At 35.6% G+C, this 21,625-nt stretch overlaps 1 protein-coding gene across 1 annotated transcript; it reads right to left on the reverse strand.

The window, feature by feature from the left end:
• Positions 1 to 1,677: 1,677 nt before the first annotated feature.
• LOC132303134 (membrane-bound transcription factor site-2 protease homolog) lies at positions 1,678 to 21,035 on the reverse strand. Its single transcript, XM_059800257.1, has 10 exons — positions 20,854 to 21,035; positions 20,703 to 20,768; positions 20,362 to 20,428; positions 20,148 to 20,246; positions 16,790 to 16,893; positions 12,928 to 13,075; positions 12,740 to 12,820; positions 12,188 to 12,643; positions 11,683 to 12,003; positions 1,678 to 1,933 (listed from the first exon to the last, which is right to left on the reverse strand). Exons 1-10 carry the CDS (start codon positions 20,955 to 20,957, stop codon positions 1,775 to 1,777), a joined length of 1,605 nt encoding a protein of 534 aa, XP_059656240.1. The 5' UTR covers positions 20,958 to 21,035; the 3' UTR covers positions 1,678 to 1,774.
• Positions 21,036 to 21,625: the final 590 nt, after the last annotated feature.

Consider the following 21,625-nt stretch of genomic DNA (forward strand, 5'->3'; position numbering starts at 1 on the left):
TGCAGCCCTTATACCACGAAGTAATCCAATCACTTAACATGACCTTTGGAATATTAAAAACTAATATATATAGATACATGATTTGTAGATTTCATGGGCTGGGTGAGCCTTTCAAAATCTCATTTGAGAGAGGTTAGGAATTCAGAAGTTGAGTTCATTGTAAAGAAACAACATTGAATATTAAAAACTCAAAAAAATAATAAATAATCTGTTCAATGGGTTATTAGTAAATCTAACGACTCAAAAACACGAAAACAGGATCAAATTTTGCAGATAAGTTCTTTGCTCCATTAGCTCTTTCTCCGACAAGGCATGCCATGCAATATAATCAGCCACAAAGTGGGAAATAGTCTCAGTTCAGTATTATTTTCTTTAAAGCTAAAAATATCAGGTAAAAGAACTGAAATTCCAGAGGTAAGCAATCCATTGGTGTGCATGCGTGTGTGAGAGTGGGGGCAGCAAGAACAATAATATATTTTTCTGTCTCATCCATTGGATGGCTTGAGACAGACCTTACCTGGGTACAAGTTGGATCGAGGGAAAAGAACCGTGTTCTAGGCCCATAAGACGAATGACGGTCCAAAATCAAATCCTAATTATTTTGTTTCAAGAGTTTAACCAACACACAAGAACCCATACTGTAAACGCGTTCTAGGTATTGGCCAGATAAATGTCCATGGATTATTTTCTGAAAAGTATAGTCATTAGGGTTGCAGCTTGCAATAGACTAAGAACACAGGTTCCTGGGTGGTGATAATAGAGTGGATTGACATATGCCACTAAACGAGTTCCTTATCATTTGGGATTAACGGATGAATAATTTACATTCAGCATTACCTAGTGTCCTTCACTAAGAAGCACGGACATGGATACAACACGACACGACACGGATACGGCAAATCCAAAAAAATTAAGACACGGACACGGCAAATAGTATATATGTGTGTGTGATGTAATACTTTAAAAATTATTGAGTGTTATTATTTTTCATCAACCTCACAATGAAAAAAAAAATACAAATCATAACTCATAACTAATAAACTATAAAAGAACAATGTTGCATACCTATAAAACCAAATAAAAAAACAAGACATTAGAATAATAACTAATATCATTAAATCATCATTGCAACTTTACTCCAAATACAAAAACATAAACAAAAAGGACTATTAACATTCAGGACTTTACTGTTAGCACTTAACATTCACAAAAACCTAAGTCTAGTCCCCAAAAAAGATACAAAAACCAGTCAATGTACTATCATCATTTCCCATCCATCATTTGACTTAGGACTTTTACCATTTACAATACCCAAAGGGTAGTACAAAACAAAAAATAAGAACATATCAGCACTGAAAATTTTTAAAAAAATAAAAATTTCCAGACACGTGTGTCCGAAAATTAAAAATAAAATAAAATAAAATTTCAGACACATTTTTTGGTGTCTGACACGTGTCGGGACGTGTCCGACACGTGTCGGACACGGATTCTTCGCCCATTTTGGCGTGTCCGTGGAAGATGCAGAAGTGTAGAGAAACATCCTCCTACTACTTTTGGGCTGATCAAAAGTAGTTATAATTTACGCTGTTCTATAGCAACATGTGAGATTTCACTCCCAATAAAGAATGTGAAGCTCCTAAGTTGGCCAATGGTATAACTTCATATTTTGGGCTCATAAACCATAAAAATTGCAATCTACTATTAACTAAGAAGAACTTAAAAGATGAAAAGCTAAAAGCTAATAATGTGAAACACATTCTGAGAAAAGAATAAATCAAAATTTATAAAGGAAGATCCTTAAAAATGCAAGGACGGACATAAGGGTCCCTCCCAATAGACATAATTGAAGAACTGTTCTCCTCTGCCTTGGGCTCAGCAAGCTCACGTAGCATAGGGCCACCTCCAAAATGGATTCACCATCGAGAAAATACATCTGATAAACAAAATACCATTATTAGAGAAAATTAGAAACTGGTTTGAGTGTCATCAATAAGATGAAACATTCTCAATCATTGATTTGCATTACAAGTACTCATCTCTAAATCAAACTAGCCAATAAAATGTGCTTGGCTTTCCACCCTTGGTTATTAATCAACACAACACCATCAGCCTCATAAGCCCATAACTCAATCCAAATTATCCAGTTCCCACAGATTCTATAATTCAAATTGTTTTGATTGAAACCAAATCTTAATTGCCCCGGAAAGGTGCAAACTTGTACATGGTCACGGGCTCATGATATACACATAATTTAAGGACACATCAGTTTCTTCTGTACATATATGTCTTCAACAAAATTGAAATATTTCATTTGTCATATTTTACAGAATGGGTATAATTTAGCGAACATATTCACCTTTTATATTCCAGAAACAACTTCATTTCCACATTTGGCCTGGCAACTAACATATCAACTTGAACAAGAACATAGTTCATAAATGAAGCAAGTTCTTTGATTTTGTTTTTAAGTAAATATATAAAAAGTAATCACTAAAATGATATTTTTATTGTTCAATAGCATGGAGATAACTTACTATAGGGCTATACGTTAAGGATCAACATTAAGTTTATATCCTTTTACTTTAATTATGGATGAATTAACAAAACATGTTTATAACGAGTTTATATTTCGTGTGCTATTTGCTAATCATATTGTTTCAACTGATAAGACTAAAATAGAGAAGTATTAAATTAGATGCTTAGGGAGAAGCACTACATAGGAGACAAGTAGAAATAAAATTGAATATATGGAACGCAGCTTTAACAAAACTAGAAATTCAAAGTAAGGATGTAGTGAATATCGATGGTCAAAGAGACACCAAAAGGCTAACATTCACAATTATTCACAAAGAGGAAGAAATTGAATATGATGTTTAATCTTATCATTAAAGCAGGATTGACTAAGGAGGAATACAACATATACATCTAAAAAATTGACAGGCAAACTATCAATGCTAGGGATGGAAATTTGCTCCGTTCCTGTTGGTACCCGCCCTGCCTCTAGGCCCCCCCTACCCTAACAGGACAGGTTTGGAGGGAGCTCAAATAAGGTTGGGATGGGAATGGGGTAAAGAAAAGAAACGCGTAAGAGGATTTGGCGGAGTTAGAAAGGGGTATCCCTGCCCCATCTCGTTCATGTACTAAATATAAAATAACAGCATGTATTTCAAATTATGTATATAACCATGTATTTAAAATTTTATTACAAATCATGTCAAATACATTCAAATATTTTTAAATCCATAATTGTGCATTCTGATAATTATTCATCAAATGTGTTATGTAGTATCACAGTATATATCAAATAACATTATACATAAGGGGAAAAAAAATTATAGATGGAGTTTTGGGGGCCAAGTACACACTGTCATGGAATTAGAGTCAATACTTATTCCTAATATGGAGTTTTGTAAAATACCTACACTGACATGGACTTAGACCTTTCACCAAAATTCCATTCCAACTTTGCCCTTTATGCACAAAATGACCATAATGTCCTCAAAGTAACTTTAACAAAGAAAAACCTACATCTCACTTTTACCCTACTGGTCAAACCATTTGCAAACCCTAGCGATGGTGGCAATTTTTCTGGCAGGAGAGCAAGGACTCCCCTTCCTTGTCCAATATTTTTGGCAACTTTTCAGATCAAAATTGTACCTACTTGCTTACCTTTTATTTTTTATGTCTATATATATGTATTTGTATGAGTACAAATCGATGTCTATTTTATAGACCAACAAAAGAGTCAATTCTTCCTTTGCAACCAGATTGAGAGGAGTTGTGTGATGAGGCTCTATTACAGAAAGAAGTTTAATATAGTTGTGTTACAAAAGTTGCTGACAGAGTATATTTTAGTAGCGGATATCAGTTTTGTAACGTGATGCTTTTGTATTGGACCCAAGTTTCAGAAATTCCATGCTTGCTGTGACTACTTATGTAGTGGTGATGATTTGATGATTATGAGTTGGAATAGTTTACGCTTGTTGCAACCTTACTTGGGCGCCAGTGAGAAGAGTAAATATATATATAATATTTCAGATTTAACACCGATGCTAAATTTTGAGCATGGAAGGGTTCAACTCACTGCCACCATTAGCATTGGTGCTCAAATGATACACAAATGCACCAATGATCATATTATTGGAAACGAGGATCTCAAAAAATCGTATAAAGGAATCCAAATATGTGAAGATTTGTTGACACCCTTTTTGGTAAATTTTGTATTAATGACATGTCAACCAATTTGGGGATAATGTGACTCATGGGCAAGTGACGTGGCAATAGGCATCGGTTTGAAATGGAACATTCGATAGCATTTTGAGAATTTCATAGACAGTGACGTGGCTTTAGTTGGACTGAGATGGGGATATGTTTGGCGTGGATTCAAATTGCACAGATTGTATGCAAAGCTGGATAGAAATTATTTGTTTCAATGTTTATCTTTTAGTTAGGATTAGTTGAATGTTAATGTTTATCTATAGTTTAGTTTAATTTAAATTCATAGATAAGTATGTTATAGAGTTGTAGTGCAAGTAAAATACTTACATGTAGGGATTTATTTTTACGTTATTCTATAAATAAACAAAGAGACATGCTGAATTAGAGGTCCAGCACCCTCAAAATCTTTAATTTATTGTGTTTACTTTCTCAAGCTCCTTTCCCAAAATAGCATCCTTGCTATCTCTATTTCAGTCTCGTTCTATTTCTCTCCCTCTATTTCTCTCTTTCTATCCCTTCTCCCTATCACTTTCTATATCTATATTTTCTCCCCTTTCTATTCTCAAATTGTTACTATAATTATTCACTGTTAAAGTCCTTTTAATTAAGGCAATATTGAACTCACAAAGGAGTATATTTGTTCCCTTTCTCTTCGCATCCCTTGATAGTCAATATTCTCAAAGAGACTAAAGTTGACAACTCACACTCAAACTATATAATTGGTTCTGGCACGCCCACCTTACATCAATTTAGAATCGGCTTTACCCAGCCGATTTTTGCTTCAACATTTTTGGCACGCCCGGTGCGACCCCACTAGGTGAGTGATTTATAGTAAAAATATGCAGTCAGCTTCTTAACTGACATACAAATATTCTAATCAGTCAAATCAGCCGATGTACCAATAATCTAATTAGCCATATGGTTGGCCAAACAATTATCAGCAACCAGTCGGTGATTATCAGCATGTTCCAACAGCCGCCGATTATCGGCAATCGCCAACAGTTGCTGATTATCGGCATGTTCCAGCAGTCGATTATCAGCAGACGCCAACAGCCGCTGATGATCGGCATCTTCCAAGAGCCGCCGATTATCGGCATGTTCCAGCAGCCAATTATCGTCATGTTCCAACAGCCGCCGATTATCGGCATATTCCAACAGTCGATTATCGACAGACGCCAACAGTCGATTATCGGCATGTTCCAGCAGCCGATTATCGGCAGGTGATAAATCAATAAATGGGAGAAATAAGATTCCAACTAAATCTCCAAATGGGAGAATTTAAGGAGGCACTTGCCGATAATCGACAGGAGAATCAGGATATTAAAGCAATGATGGCTCAGGTTTTAGCCCTAATCCAGGCCAAGGTAGTTCAGCAAGGTCCACCAGCACTACCAGCGGCTGCCGGGGGGCATGTTATTGCAAACTCCCAACAAAAGTTAGTTGATTCATACCCTTTACTTCAGCCTGCCGATTATAGTGAAGTCATGTTTGCCAATCAATGGACTTTTGGGCATGATGCAGTCCTGCCGATTGAGCTGAATGTAAAATCGACTGAGGAAAAATCGGCTGAAAGGAAATCAGCTAAGAAAACTCCTTGTTGGAACAATTTCATTCATCTAGTACAACTAATAGGCAGATCGGCTAGAATGACGATTCACAATAATTTAATTTCTGCCAATCATGATCATAATTTGCTAGCGGAGTTGGAAAATGCATGGGGGGCAAGTCCTTCATTGGTTTATGGGCTGACAATATCGGCAAACTATCTGAAAATCTAGGAAGAAGCCTAAATCGGCAGATTTGGCTATTATGAAACAAAGATCATCTTGTAGGTGATTCAGAAGAAATAAAGCTTTGGAGCTCGTTAATTTGCAATTTGATTCCAAGTGACTAGCGCAACCTTTGTTCAAAATTTTCTTTCAATTTACTTTAAATTTCAAATATCTTATTGGCTTGGGTGGCCGACAGCCGATAAGACATTTAAAATTGGGGGGTATTGTTGACACCCTTTTTGGTAAATTTTGTATTAATGACATGTCAACCAATTTGGGGATAATGTGACACGTGGGCAAGTGACCCGTGGGCAATAGGCATCGGTTTGAAATGGAACATTCGACAGCATTTTGAGAATTTCATAGACAGTGACGTGGCTTTAGTTAGACTGAGATGGGGATACATTTGGCGTGGATTCAAATTGCACAGATTGTATGCAAAGCTGGATAGAAATTATTTGTTTCAATGTTTATCTTTTAGTTAGGATTCGTTGAATGTTAATGTTTATCTATAGTTTAGTTTAATTTAAATTCATAGATAAGTATGTTATAGAGTTGTAGTGCAAGTAAAATACTTGCATGTAGGGATTTATTTTTATGTTATTCTATAAATAAACAAAGAGGCATGCTGAATTAGAGGTCCAGCACCCTCAGAATCTCTAATTCATTGTGTTTGCTTTCTCAAGCTCCTTTCCCAAAATAGCATCCTTGCTATCTCTATCTCTCTCCTGCTATCTCTATCTCTCTCCCTCTCTATTTTAGTCTCGTTTTATTTCTCTCCCTCTATTTTTCTTTTTCTATTCCTTCTCCCTATCACTTTCTATATCTATATTTTCTCCCCTTTCTATTCTCAAATTGTTACTATAATTATTCACTGTTAAAGTCCTTTTAATTCAGGCAATACTGAACTCACAGAGGAGTATATTTGTTCTCTTTCTCTTCGCATCACCTGATAGTCAATATAATTGGTTCTGGCACGCCCGCATTACATCAATTTAGAATCGGCTTTAGCCCGCCGATTTTAGTGTCAACAAGATGACAATAAAATTGTAGATCAAGTTACCTAGGTTAGTTCCAATGATGCACCACTTTAACTGAATGACGTACCACTTTTTTCGCAAGTGTGTACCACTTCTCCCACATACAATATTTACCAACTGGTTCGAAAATTTAGCTATCAGATTACCAATCGGTTGGACTTTGGGCAGAAAGCTACCAATCAGTTGGTGAGTTTTTAGTTAAAAATCACCAATTAGTTGTACTTCAAATGATGCACACTAACACCAATGACCACATTATTGAAGATGAGGACCCCAAAGATTCATATAAAGGCATCCAATTATATTAAGTTCACTAGGTTATCCAAGTGACGTACCACTTTTACTACAACGTACAATTTTTCTAAAGGCATGTACAACTTTTTCTGCACAATATTACGAACAGTTCTATAACTTAAGTTATCAGATTACCAATTGGTTGAACTTTGTTCAGAAAGTTATCAACCAGTTGATGAGTTTTTAGTTCAAAATAGCCAACCTGTTGTATTTCAAATAACCCCACATGCACCAAGGACCGCAATATTGGAATGTCAAACTCAAAAAAATCATAAAAAGGCATCCAAATATTTGTAAACGACACCCAAATTTCAAATTACATTGTGTAGTTTGGTTTCAATAACGACTTTTACTGCACACATGTGCCACTTTTATTGCATCCTGTACCACTTTTTCTGCTAAAATGTACTCCTCTTATTGCATGCAAATTACCAATCGGTTAGTAACTTGTTTGCTAAATTACCAACCGATTGAACTATAACCAAAAAGTTACCAACTGGGTGGTGAGTATTTTTATTTATCTGAAAATCTCCAATCACTTGCACTTCAAATGATCCGCACATGCATCAAGGACCACATTATTGGACATGATAACCTCAAAAATTTCATATAAAGGAAAACATTTCTTCACATCTTTTCCTATTGCACTTCAACTTCTCTAAACAAAGCTTCCATATCTATTTTATGCTATTTCCATCCTTAAACGTTTGATAAATGAATTTAATACACAAGTAAATTGGGTGTATATAGATTGTGTATTATTTTTCTTTTTTTCCTTTCTTCACGTCTCATAGTTCACACGGAGAGAAAGACGATGGTTTGTAAAATATGCTTTTTCTTTGCATCCCAATTGATCTTTAATCACTACTATGCCTTAACGAAAAGTTTAAAAAGTATAACTGTTCTCCTCTCAATAGACCCAAATATCTTCAATGGGACTCTATATATTGAGTATTCTTTATCATTTTTTCCTTTCTTTGCATAGCGTAGTTCAGACAGGGAGAGAGACATGACGGTTTGTAAAATATGCTTTTTCTTTGCATCACCACTGTGCCTTAAAGAAAGGTTTAAAAAGTATAACTGTAATACTCTCAATAGACCCAAATATCTTCAATGGGACTCTAGTCAGTGGTATCCATACAATAAAATGTGTTTTTTTGTTAGGTGATACATACAATTGTTTGACCATAAAGGTACAGTTACACAAATATAGAGAGAAAGGTGTTTATTTGGTAAAGTTAATTTGAGGGCATGATGGTCATTTTGTGCATAAAGTAAAAAGGGAGAAATGGAATGAAATTTTGGTGAATAGTGAAAGTCCACGTCAGGGTTGTGATGTTGCAGCCTGAATTTTTTTTTGGCCCAGGCTGCATTGTGATCCAATTTTGGCCCAAAAATTTTTTGACCAGTTTTTTTTTTTTTTTCTCATGGGGTCGGGGAACCGGTTCTAGAATTCTCTTATAGCCCAGTACATAAGGGCGTTTAGGGTTTGGAGTGTGTCATGAGACAACACTGGAAACCACAAGAGAGAGAGAGAGAGAGAGAGCACACTAGATTTTGGGGGCTCAAACTTATCTCCTATTTTTTGCATAAAGAATTTTTTTTCGGAATCTTCACCGTGGACGTAGGCTTACAACGAACTACATAAATCTTTGTGTTCTTTGTGTGTGACGCATTTACGTTTCTGCTGTGATTCTTGCTTGTGTTCTTAGATCGCAATATTTGTCGCGATAAGGGTAAATATTTTTAAAAACTTCATTTTAGGAAAAAGTGTGAACTTTGACTCCATGATAGTGTAATTGAGAAAATTCGTATAATGTTGCGTTTTAGACAGCCACCCAAGGAAGAGGAGAAATTCAATGATGTAGTCTGCCAATTGCCATGAGATAAGAAATTGATGCTCCAAACTGATATATCTTATTCTTCCTTCCTTTTTTAGTTTTCTGCAATTTTATATTTGCAAGAAAAAAATTTAAATCACAAATATCAACCTTAAAATCCAATACTTTGTTCTTGACTTACACTAACACATGAACATAAGTAAATTTTTCGACATTAACATTCTAACTCAGTACACCAATCATTTTAATGGCACATCTCATGATGCTCCAATCAGTATGCCATCAGCACCACATTTGCAGGACGAGATGATGAAGTTCTTGACTTTCTAAATGAAGTTGTGGTTATCAAAAGTATCTCATCAAATGGAAATGACATGTACTTCCAGATTGTAAATTAATCAGACACTGAGTTTCAACACCTAGACGACTTTTACAAGCAATTCCATGCAGAGTTAATTTCAAGCAAGCAGGAGATGGTAATGATAAAATGCAGTGCTCAAGAAAGTGTGTAGAAGGCAAAACAAGGATAATTATATGACCCAAGTGTTGTTCAGCACATGTTAAATGATGTGGGGCCCACTCAGTAAAGATTACAAAATGAACAGTGTTCCTGAAATCTACATATATGTTGCCTTAAATTAATATATTGTTGTTTAAATATTATACAAGTTTGGTTATGCTTTAGGGATCAAGAGAATTTTCATAATTTCTGAGTCTTGGCACGAGTTGTAGTGGTCCAAGGGAGGATCAGGTTAGGTTATTGGGTCTTTTTATAGTGTTTTTAGTTAGTTTAGATGAAGAACTGAGTCAAAGTCTTGATCAACTCACCAGCTAAAGTAAGAAATTCTAGTAGCCTAAACTTACAAATAAAACTCTTACAGGTTCATTAGACATCAGTTCAAAAAGTTTTTCAGATCTTTCCAAGCCTTTCGGAATCTTGTGAAGATGCAACCCTAACCCTAGGTGCATTACCTAAAGGGTTTCCAAAGTGAAACCTAGAGGATGATGATACGATGCTTTCTTCGGTTTTATGCTTTTGTACTTGTAATCAGGCCTTATTTAGCTGCTTTCAATCCTAAAATCCTTTTTTTTCTTTTTTCTTTTTCTTTCTTTTTTTGGATAAGTTAGATTTCATTAAAAGGGGAGCGCTCCCAAAAGAATACACAAGACGCCAAAGGCAACAACCAAAGCTTCAAGCTATCCACAAAATCCAAAAGATACCCCAAAAGGTTAAAATTACGCCCATTAACCCAAAAGAATAAAATATGTAGTATACCATATTTGAGAGTCCTAGGAGTCTCCTTTCCTTCAAAGAATCTCCTATTCCTCTCACGCCACAAACCCCACCATAAACAAAAAGAAATGGCCCTCCACTAGACACCCTCTTCAAGCCTCAATCATATCCACTGTGAATCTTGGGAACACCCAAGACATACCAAGAGCAACCAAAAACATAGCCCAAATATCCCTCGCCACTCAGCAGTGAAGAAGATGGTTCACAGTTTCCTCTGTCCTCTTGCGTTTACAACACCAATTAACAATGATATGTCGTCTCTTCCTGAGATTGTCGAGTGTGAGAATGTTACCATGAGCGGCACACCACGCGAAAAACGCCACCTTCAAGGGAGCTTTCAACATCCAAATCGCCTTCCATGGGAAAGAGTAACCTGGAATCTCCACAAGGCTATGACAAAGAGCCCTAACCTCAAAGACCCCTCTTGGCGTGCCCACCCACACCATCTCAACCATCCCCTCCACCACCTGGCTGTAGAGCAATGCTAAGAACTCAGCAACCTCTGTAAGCTCCCAATCATGAAACTCTCTACAAAACTGCACATCCCAAGTCAACCTCCCGCTATCAAGCCGATTACAGTCGGCAACCAGAGCATGTCTACTTGAAGAAATCTTGAACAACCAAGGGAACCTATGATCAAGAACAATGACCCCACACCAGAATCAAAGTCACTGTTCTTGGTTTTCTGATCATGGAATAGGAACAAACTCTACCTAACCAATCTCTAATCAGCCCTAACCCTTCCACATCAAACCTTAAGAACAATATAAATAGTGCTAAATCTAGAGACCTGACATCAAGAAAACAGAAAGGCTACATATTGCTCCAAATACCTTTACTTGACTACATCAATTCAAAACTACAAACCAAAAAACTTTCTGCCAATACTGTAATTTTCAACCTGGCATGCAGTTTAATTTGTGGGCTTTCATCCACCTATCAAAATTGACCTGTCAATTGAACAATCAAATTCATTGCACAGGCAATCCATCAAAATGACTTTACCTCATGGGAGATAGTCATTTTTTTGAACACGGAGATGAAGCACTTTTTCTCTCTTTCTTTCTTGCTCTTGTTCCTTTTTTCTAAGGTCTATAAATGACTGTCAATAGCGATCTCTTCGTGCACTTGTCTGTACAGGTATTCTATGTGGGGCGCATATATAATTTGAAAGTAATTTATGTACTGGAATATACGGAAACAAAAATGGCATGAAGACATACCGGCAAGCTATTGAGAAGAGCTAGCGTTAGGGAGACTTGAAATGTGCACATCAAAATCTTTTCCAGGACATCTGGAAAATATGCTCCAAAAGCAAACGACCAGCGAGGTCGATATGCAGTTAACCGAATCGAATGTGCCATGGAGATCACATCACCAATGAAAACAAAGGTGCCACCACAGTTCATTCCTCCAAAGTCGGAATTCTCAAGACCTGGAAACGGATTTTTTTCAAATCGGCACTCTGAAGAATAAGGGCTTGAATATGTTATCTCAACCCATGTTAGACCTGGCATCTTGACCGGAGAGAGGCAGTACTCATCCTGGGTTCATCGCAAGTGTCATAAGTTGCATTGAAATTTTGCTTTTCCTTTCATGTTTCAAACAGAGAAACACACACACACAAACATTTCCCATTTCTTCTTCTGTGTGTGTGTGTGTGCGTGCGCGTGTATCTACAATCATATTAGTGAATCACTTAAAAATTACAACACATGCAAACAATACCTCTGAACATGGACAGCTGCTACTATTGCTGATAGATTTCATCCATCCATCACCACATTTTTTAAGCTTGACTATGTCCTTAGCAGTCAAGCAGTGAATACTCTCTCTGCTCTTTTGATGATCGTCCTCACCGCTACCATCAATTGGATCAAAGCATGAAATAGTAACAAATGCAGTTAGCTCATTCGGGCAAATAGATCCGTTGTTTATCAGTTGAATGTCTTTACTCTCTTCCATCAAAGGACTGGGGACACAGTACCCCTTCCTGCCATTGACTGTCATGAAGCGGTTAAAATCATTGGAACTGTTCGAGTTTTGAAGTGCCTGCTCATCTAATAGAGATGCCATCTCCATCCACTCTTGTACATTATGGATTCGCATGCCATCCAATGAAATGATCAAATCACCAGGTGACAAATAACCAGACAAAGGTGAAGAAGAAGACACATCCAAAACCTATAACAATAAATGGTTAAAATGAGAAGAATGATAATGAGCAAAAAGAAATAATAAATGACCTTAAAGTACAAGCACATGACCATGCTGAAGTACCATGGGGCTTTCTCCATTCACGTAAAATGGATACAAGATCAGGGGAAGGAGACATAGTAACAACCCACAAACAGCACAACCCTGCAGTGAAAGTTAAAGGCTATCAGCCAAAGATTAAACAACACAATGAGATAGCCAAAAAATGGTCAATAACACAGGCATGATGAATTATTATTATGTGCACTCACTGCTGCATTATGCCAAACACCAGCACAGTATATGCGAAGGGCCGCAAAGCGTGGTATTGCCTTTAGCAACTCATAATTGAAAGCCACCAATGCTCCCGGGAATATAACTGCTAAAAACACGGCAACATACTCTATTTGTATGCCCTCACTGCTTTCCATGTAAGTGATTCCTACAGTACCAGTCAGAGATAATGCCTTCTACATATTCGGATATAAGATCTTGTAAACACATCAAATAGCCCATATTTTGCATAATCAAGTGGCAATTATTAAAGTTCATGATTCGTAACAATAATTAGGAATTCATACGCTATATCCTACGCAGTTTTACTATTTATGTGTCATTTACCATGCGGTGTCATGCATGAAGGATAAGGTTATAATTTGGTTAAGAAAAGGTAAATGAATATAACAGGCATCTATTCAGTAAGAAGAAAGCATATAACAATACAATATGCAACCAATTTCATAAAATATATAAGTCCTATGGAGACACAGACACGCAGTCATATTTTGTAACATTGAAGATTTAAGGTTTGATAATAAACATGATATTCCATTGCATGACTTCATCTCAAAATACAAAAACCAAATGCCATCTGCCAAAGGGTATCTATTTCTTTCTCCCTTTTTTCCACTTTCAAACTATCTTTTCAATAAGAAAATAAAAGGAGACGCAATAACATGAAAAAGGAGACAAAACTTAGTAAGGATAATTTTCTGGTAACATGAACAAGGAGACAGAACTTTGGAACAATTAAACTTGCCAAAAAAAATATAATAATAAACAAAATAAAGGTCCAAATTAACTTTTTTATAACCTAAGGTCTTAAAAAAGTTTTACAATTGTTCTTTTATTGAATAGAAAATTTTAACACTGTCAACCCCGTTGCCACTATCTCTAAGTGCAGCATGTTTTTCTTTTCCCAGTAAATATAATGCAACATGTTGTCAATAAGCATCAATTAGCCGTACAATAAACTCCCAATCTCCCACAATATATATCCATCTGTATTACAGTGCCACAAAATTTTTGGAATTGATAGGTAACATCATATCTATCATATGAATTTGACAAGTATGCAGTACGCTAATGACAACGTAGTATTCAAAAGATGAACTTAAGCATATGGTTACCTCAGTTAAAATACTTAGTTTCTTTGCTAAAAATTAGTGAGAACTAATATAACTTCAGAAATCCAGTGCAAATTACAAAAGACTTATGGTCCTTTATTCTACTTCCACGCCACTGCAATACATTTTAATTAAAATCAAATTTTTCCACGGAAGAGATTCTTAATACAACCATGATTGATAGCACAATAAATGAACCCCTAACCCCGCCCCTCCCTTATAGGTGCAGTGCCAACACTTTTACATTTTGCTACGACAGTCAGAATTAGAAAGCATAGAATTGTTAATCCTTAATGTCTCATTGTCTCCTTTGGGGATGTTCAATAAAACTGGAAATCGATGAAAATTTTTGTAACATGCTTTCCATTTGTGGGATAAGGTGCCTACAATTACTCTTTTGGTGGGCTTAGGGTCAAGAAAAGTTAGTAAATTTAGGCTTTTGAAAGTTAATAAAGCTGCAGTATTCAGGAAAATTAAAGGATCTGCTTGATTGAAAAGGTGATAATTTGCTGGATTTTCAAGGAAGAAATATTAGACTGGAATCTCTGGATAGCAAGTACTTAAATATTTTAAGTACATATTAGAGGCCAAAAGGTAGGGAAGTGGTTTAAGGTTGAATAATGGTATAGAAGACTTTTTTTTTTTGGGGGGGGGTGAGAAAGATTACAGCTGCGCCTCTCCTACTGTTACTAGGACTAAAAAATAGAAAATTTAGGAACTTTGACCATTAAACACAATTCTAGACTATTAAAGAAAATGTATAAGCCATAAATAACATAACTCAACCCAGAATAAGACTCGTGAAACACTATTACATCCCTTGTCAAGTAAATAAAAAAAAAATTAAAACTACCCAGTAATTAGAGCCTGATAAATCATAAATAAAACTATAGCAGCAGCATAATAATTTAAAAACAAACAAAAACTAAGACTTGAGTAACTGCCATGGACTCTTTCCATTGGAACAAAAAATCTAGTCCAGTGGCATGCGGGCCATAGTCTTAGCTTTGTGGTTACCAAGTGGATATGTCTTCTCTAACCAAATCATACTACCTCATAAAGTCAATTCATCATACACCTCCAGCAGCAACTCCAAACAAGAAATTTTCTTTCTTAAATAATGACTTCAAGAAGAAAACCAAGCAGTTCTCCAAAGCAAGAAGCAATGGCAACAAAATATTTAAAAATTCAGTCTATAACAGGAATGATGATGTAAACCATCTGTTTAGATAGCCTCCACACAACTTTGTTTTAGTTCCTTTTTATCCAGCAAACTTATATGATGGTTTAGCAACCAAAATTATTTGGAATTCTTTCAGTTATTCTAGCATCTATCATTGGCTTGAGATTTTTCTTTTCTTGTCTTTATGCCTGGGAACAAACATAAAAATATATATTAAGGTTCATCAGTACGGGGTCTTTATATTCTCTGCTTTTCCATGACTTTTGTCAATTCTTAAGATTTTAGCTTACTAACTCAAAAGATGCAACTTTTATATCGTAGGAGTTAGATTGATTTATTCCTCATAAGGAAGATGATTCTCTCTCACAGTAACCTTACTATTGATATATACCCAAAACAGAACCAATCTTGGGTTTCACATCAGAAAAGTCTTACTTACTTACAAATTAATCCTATGTAACACATTAACTTTTGGTCAAACATCAGAATTCGTCATCCCTGCTTTCATATTTTATAGTCTCAGAGGGACGCACCAAGCAACTAATCTTTTATGCAAGCAAATGCTTCCTGCATAATCCATTTCAATGAACCAATATTTATAAAAGAACGAATAAGCCGATTTAAACTCCTATATTCAATCTCTCTCTGTATACTGGAGTTGACATAAAAAAAGTTGTAATCCAGTTGCTACTATACATAAGAAACTATTGCATAAACTTTTACATTTGCTTAAACTAATGTGTCATATACTTGCCGGTCTACCTCTGTTTTGGGGGCATTGGCTCTTAACTTCCAAGCCGCAGGTCAAGTTTTCGAGACTCGTAGAGAGACGAAAGAAAATTTCATATACTTCATCCACAACTAACGCTAAATTTCTAGGAGAATTGCTTTGAGGCTTTGCTTGGCATCAAGGAAAGCCTTAATAGCTATCACAAAAAATTAAAGAATACAATGTAACTCTTCTTTACTTATTTGAAAATGTTGGTAATAATACAAATACGCAAATATATAAACGCTGGCACAGAACATATTTGTCACCCAAAGTCCTAAATTTTTATAATATATTAAAAGATGGAGAAACACTGTTTATTTATTTATATGTTTACTGTTTATTTATTAATTTAACAACATGGAAACAAAGTATTAGTTTTAAATTGTTTTTTATTATACTTACTAGAATTTAATCAAATTGGTAATTATTATATATTATACATATAAAAGTACAATGGTTCCTAGAAATGTGTTATATGTATGCATTAAGCCATTGAATTTTACACGTTTATGGTACGTAGGATACCCCCCACACCCCTTTTTTACTAAAATCTTTACTCTTGCGGTCTTGCCAACAGAAGTGTATAAGCCCATCAGCTAGTCCATACATGGGATTGCTCAATCAAATGGTCCTACGCAATACAACAATCCTTCATCAACAAAATATGTATCGTTTAACTGGTTTACTGCATTAAATGATGTGTGAGAAGAGCGAATCCGAGAAAGTCCAAGATGAGGAAAAAAAGAAGAGAGAAAGAGAGAAAACAAATTAACCTCGCAGCAGAAAGTGCATGTCCAAATTCATGTGCAGTTACGGATATTATTGTAGATATTAACAGATATCCAACATCAGCGACTGATACGCTCAATCCCAAGGCCTGCATAGGAGACGATAATGAGTCTTATATGGCATTTTAGCATGGGAGTGACAGTTAAATTAATCTCTACTAAAATGATAGAATTAGTTAATTATTACATAACGAAATACAGATGACAGGCAACAAGCCTGAATATCAAGTACATAACTAGGATCTCTTGAAACAGGCTTGTTTCCAGGGCTTACAGTCCAAAGTACTCTAACCATGCTAACCAGTATATATTAATTCTTAGAACCTGGATTGAGTTGATTGACCCTATTTGAATCTACAGTCTCCTATCCATCTGTAGCCACACAATATCTCATTATTGTTAAAGGAGTTATTATCTTACTAAGGACACTATTGTACTTTCTCTGCTTTAGTTAGTTTAGGGCCTATTTTATTCTTTTTGTACTTAATCATTATGTACCACTTTTACACAGCAATACAATATACGACTGGATTTCTTCTGAGTTATTCTCAGCAAAATTCACATGGTATCAGAGCAGGGCTGCAATCGCAATCAGTTCACAATCAGATTTCTTTCTCTTTGCAACTGTAATAGCTTCTCTTCTGGTTCAGTTTGCATAGTCTATTGCAACTCTTCAATCCCACCATCAGTTCGCATCATCAATAGCAAACCCTAATCGCAGACAATTGCAACACATCTCTGCATTAACCTTGACAGCTTGGCTCTGTTCGCACAACCTCGCATCGCATCTGTTTCTATTTATGTGTTCAATCTGATCGCATCGCATAGCATCTCATCGCACAGCAGCAACGATTACAGAAACGATTCATATGATTTCAATCACAGTAACAAAATTCGATTTTGGCTTCGTTTGATTTTGTCTTCACCAACGTTTGGTTTTGTCTTCACCTGTCGATTGGATAGCAATACTTGAATCCCATTGCTTCTAGCACACAACTTTTATTCTTCATCGCAATTGCAAGACCATGCATTATAATCGCAACCCTAGAATCTGCAATCGCAACTTTGCAAGTTTTGTTCCGTTGATCACGGCACCTTGCAACAGTGGATTTTTGTCTTCTCTATTCAATCGAACCAGCAACCATATCGGAATCAGAATCGCAGAATAAATCGCATGTGTCTTCGACCATAATCGCAATCCCTGAACTTTTCAATTGCAAACCCTAGTTTCGCAGCATTTTTTTTTTTCTGCAGCGATCGCAACTCATCACAGTATTGCATTGCAACATTCTCACAGCTGTATTGCACCATTGCACCTGTTGTTTCAGTTCTGTTCGAGTTCTGCAATCAGTTCATCGCAGTGTCTTGGCATTCAAGACCATCTTTTAGCACCATTGCGTATGGGGCAGAATTTGGACAGTAGTTGGGTAGTAACAGTTGGTTGGTTGCATTTTTGTAAAAACAATTGGTTGAATTAATTTCAAAGATGGCTACTGGCAAAAAAATGATGGGCTACACAGCAGCAGTTGCACCATCTGGTCACATTGTGAATTAATTTAGGCACTATTGTACTTTCCCTGCTTTAGTTAGTTTAGGGCATATTTTATTCTTCTTGTACTTGATCATTATGTACCAGTTTTACACAGCAATACAATATACGACTGGAATTCTTCTCTCTGTTATTCTCGGCAAAATTCACAATTATGAGCTGCGGTGGTTTGGAAATGGTGGGGTAACTGATATTGAAGTTTAATTTAGTTATGCAAATTCTAGAGGTTGATTTGGCGATACACTTTGATTCAAAAATGGTTGCACTTATTAAAACCAAGGATTTTATGTTTTACAGTTGGGAAAGAAACCTTCAAGTTAAATCAAAACTCAAAAAATGAACATAACCCAAGAGCACAACCATAGGCAACCATATCAATTCTACTTGTTTAATAAATACTAGTTGGCCATCCAAGTGACATGCAGATATAGAAATACAAAATGTATACAAACAATTTATCACTGCAGAAATTTTTTATTTTTTTTAATTTATTTTTTTGATAAGTAAGATTTCATTAAAGGCGCTCGAGAGGGGAGCACTCCCAAAAAAACACAAAACCCATTCACGACAACACTATAATTTTAAGATATCCACAAAATCCAAAAGAAGATCCATAGATTTACAATTCCGCCCATTGACTCAAAAAAAAAAAAAAATGTGTATTGTATTTGAGAGACCAAATAGGAGACTCGCACCACAGACCCCACCATAAACAAAGGGGAGGGCCCTCCAAGCATTTCTGACTCAGCTCTGGATTGTACACCCTTTCCAAGCCTCTAACACGTCCACATGGATTCTGGAAAAACCGGATCAGACCAAAAGCAACCACAAACATAGACCAAACATTCCTCGACACAGGACAATGGAGCAAAAGGTGGTTCACAGATTGACCTGACTTCTTACACATGCAACACCAGTTAAGTGATTAATCTTGTAGTTCATTTATTTTACATGAACAAAAGCATCCCGAAATTTTCAAAAGTTTTTTACTTTTCTTTTCCTTTTACCCCTCTAGCTCGGTAATTTCTTCATTTTGTTTGTTTTTCTCTATGAGATTGTTTCTTTTTCCGTTCATCTCAGAAAGATTATGAACCCAACAGATATCATACTTATAAATAATTAATTAATAATAAGAAAAAAGAACCCAACAGATATCTTGGCCCAGTGATAACTCTATGGAGCAAACACCAGGGATCAAGCCCAATCATCTAAAAATAAAAAGAAAAAGAAAATAAACTCATGAAGGATCTCTTAATACACTTCGATAAGATCCTTCATTTGCATGATTCTGTTTTCATGTTTTTTTTCCCCTTTCAATGGGAAAGAGAGAGCATTCTTAGATGCTTCCTCAAGAAGCCTGCCATTGCACAAGTTTTCTTTAGTTTCTTCCTTTTCTTTATTTTCCCCCTTTTTACTGGCAGTGTGCATTTGTTGCAATTTGTAAATTATTAAATATAAGCTTCAACTCAACTAACTACAATTTCCCTCATGAACAAAACAAATAAACTGTACTTATTGCATTGTCAAAGTCGACATCATGTGCTTGAAGAAAAAAAGGGTCCATCAAGCAATGACACGAAATTATTGAGTTTTTTATTTGAAATGATTAGGGTACCTTTTACCACAAACCCCAGAAACCATCTCAATTCCAAGGAATACTAGTGCCACGAATGACATGCCCATGGATAGACAGTAATCAATATCTAATGACACAAACGGGGGACAAACTTCTACTTTTGTAGAAATTGATCCTTCTCATTGTAACATCAAATAAAGCAAATATCAAACACTAACCGAAGGGGAAAGCCCAAACAACGAGCCGGTCAAAAGCCTGCTAAACCGTGTGTTCCCATTGTACAAATGCAAAGCTATTGCTAATTCCCATAGGAGAATCTGTTTGCCGGTAATCAAGAAGGAAAAAAAAAATGATGATGAGCATAGCAATTAGAGAGACATTTGACAGTGAAAATGAAAGAGAAAAGAAAGCATGGCATGGTTTTATTCTGACCATAGTAACTCCAAGCAGTGCTGCTAGACTAAAACCAATGCCCACTGAAAACCAAACTCTCAAACACCTGTAAGACAGTATCATTATATACCCAATAATCTCCAATTCAAACAGAAAAATAACTGAATTTGAAAATAAAAAAATAAAAAAATCCAATAATCAGCAAAAGGGTACTCATAAAAAGTGAAACTATATACCCAATAAACTCAAATTCAAACAGAAAAATAACTGAAATTGAAAAAAATAAAATAAAAATAAAAAATCCAATAATCAGCAAAAGGGTGCTTGAAAAAAAGTGAAACAAACTTGTATAGATGATATTATAGTTAATATGACAAAACCTGGCATGTCTTCGACCAAAAGCGAATAGTGGTTCGTTAAAGAATGAGATCTTGAAGTCGCAGTACCTGTGTGAGTTGCAAAAAGACTAAATCGTGATACGAAATTGAAGAAAGAAATAAGAGAGTGAGAAAGAGAGAGAGAGAAACGGACCAACAGGAGACGGTGTTGGACTGATGCGTGACACGCAGGGGTAGGAGGGTTTGGTTCGGTCCTCTCCCAAACCTTCTCCCTCGCCTGGCTTCCATCGCCACCATGGACTTCTTCCCTGTTCTATGTAAAGACAAGGCTCCTCGTTTTTTCTTCTGGAGACAGGAGACTGTTGTGTAACGGCGTAAATCTCACATATACCCCCAATTAACCAAATTAATTTTCATACAATCGTAATAAACAATTTTAAAGTTAGAATGCTGAAGAAAATTAAGTGCTCATGCCATAATGTTTTTATTTATTTATTTTTATTTATGATAATATCCATCCCTTTTAAAAAAAAAACCTTCGAACTTCATAACCAGCTTTTGAATATGCACTAGTTTTCAGGGAAAAAGGGAAAAAAAATTACAAAATAATAAGCTAAAAAGAGAGGTCAGGTTCAAAACGGAGGTAGGTGTACGAATAAATTGCATTAACTTTCCAATATATATATATATATATATATATATATATATACATATAAAATTGTACTATATGAAAAATAAATATTTAACAAATATAAAAGACAAAATATTGATGGATTTTAGTGTATTTTCTATTTTGAAGCCACATATATGAAATTACATACATCTATTGAATTTGAAGAAGTTACAATTTTCAATTTTTTGAGAAAATAAATTTGTTTTCATTGCAAACAAGCCCATTGTTTTTATATTAATTTACCAATATACCTTCTTTATGTAATAGGGTTTAACAACCAGACTTTTTAAAA

Source organism: Cornus florida, unplaced genomic scaffold (genome assembly GCF_030987335.1).
Source record: "Cornus florida cultivar Cherokee Brave unplaced genomic scaffold, ASM3098733v1 CherokeeBrave_3.0.0_Hap2_Chr01, whole genome shotgun sequence".
In the NCBI taxonomy this organism is placed as follows: domain Eukaryota; kingdom Viridiplantae; phylum Streptophyta; class Magnoliopsida; order Cornales; family Cornaceae; genus Cornus; species Cornus florida.

Coding starts and splice junctions, on each gene's coding strand:
- LOC132303134 (XM_059800257.1), bottom strand. CDS start 20,957: ATGGTGGCGATGGAAGCCAGGCGAGGGAGAAGGTTTGGGAGAGGACCG. Junction 16,894..20,147: donor TGTTTGGGCTTTCCCCTTCG/GTTAGTGTTTGA, acceptor TCTCCTATGCAG/GCCTTGGGATTGAGCGTATC. Junction 13,076..16,789: donor CATGCACTTTCTGCTGCGAG/GTTAATTTGTTT, acceptor CATGGAAAGCAG/TGAGGGCATACAAATAGAGT.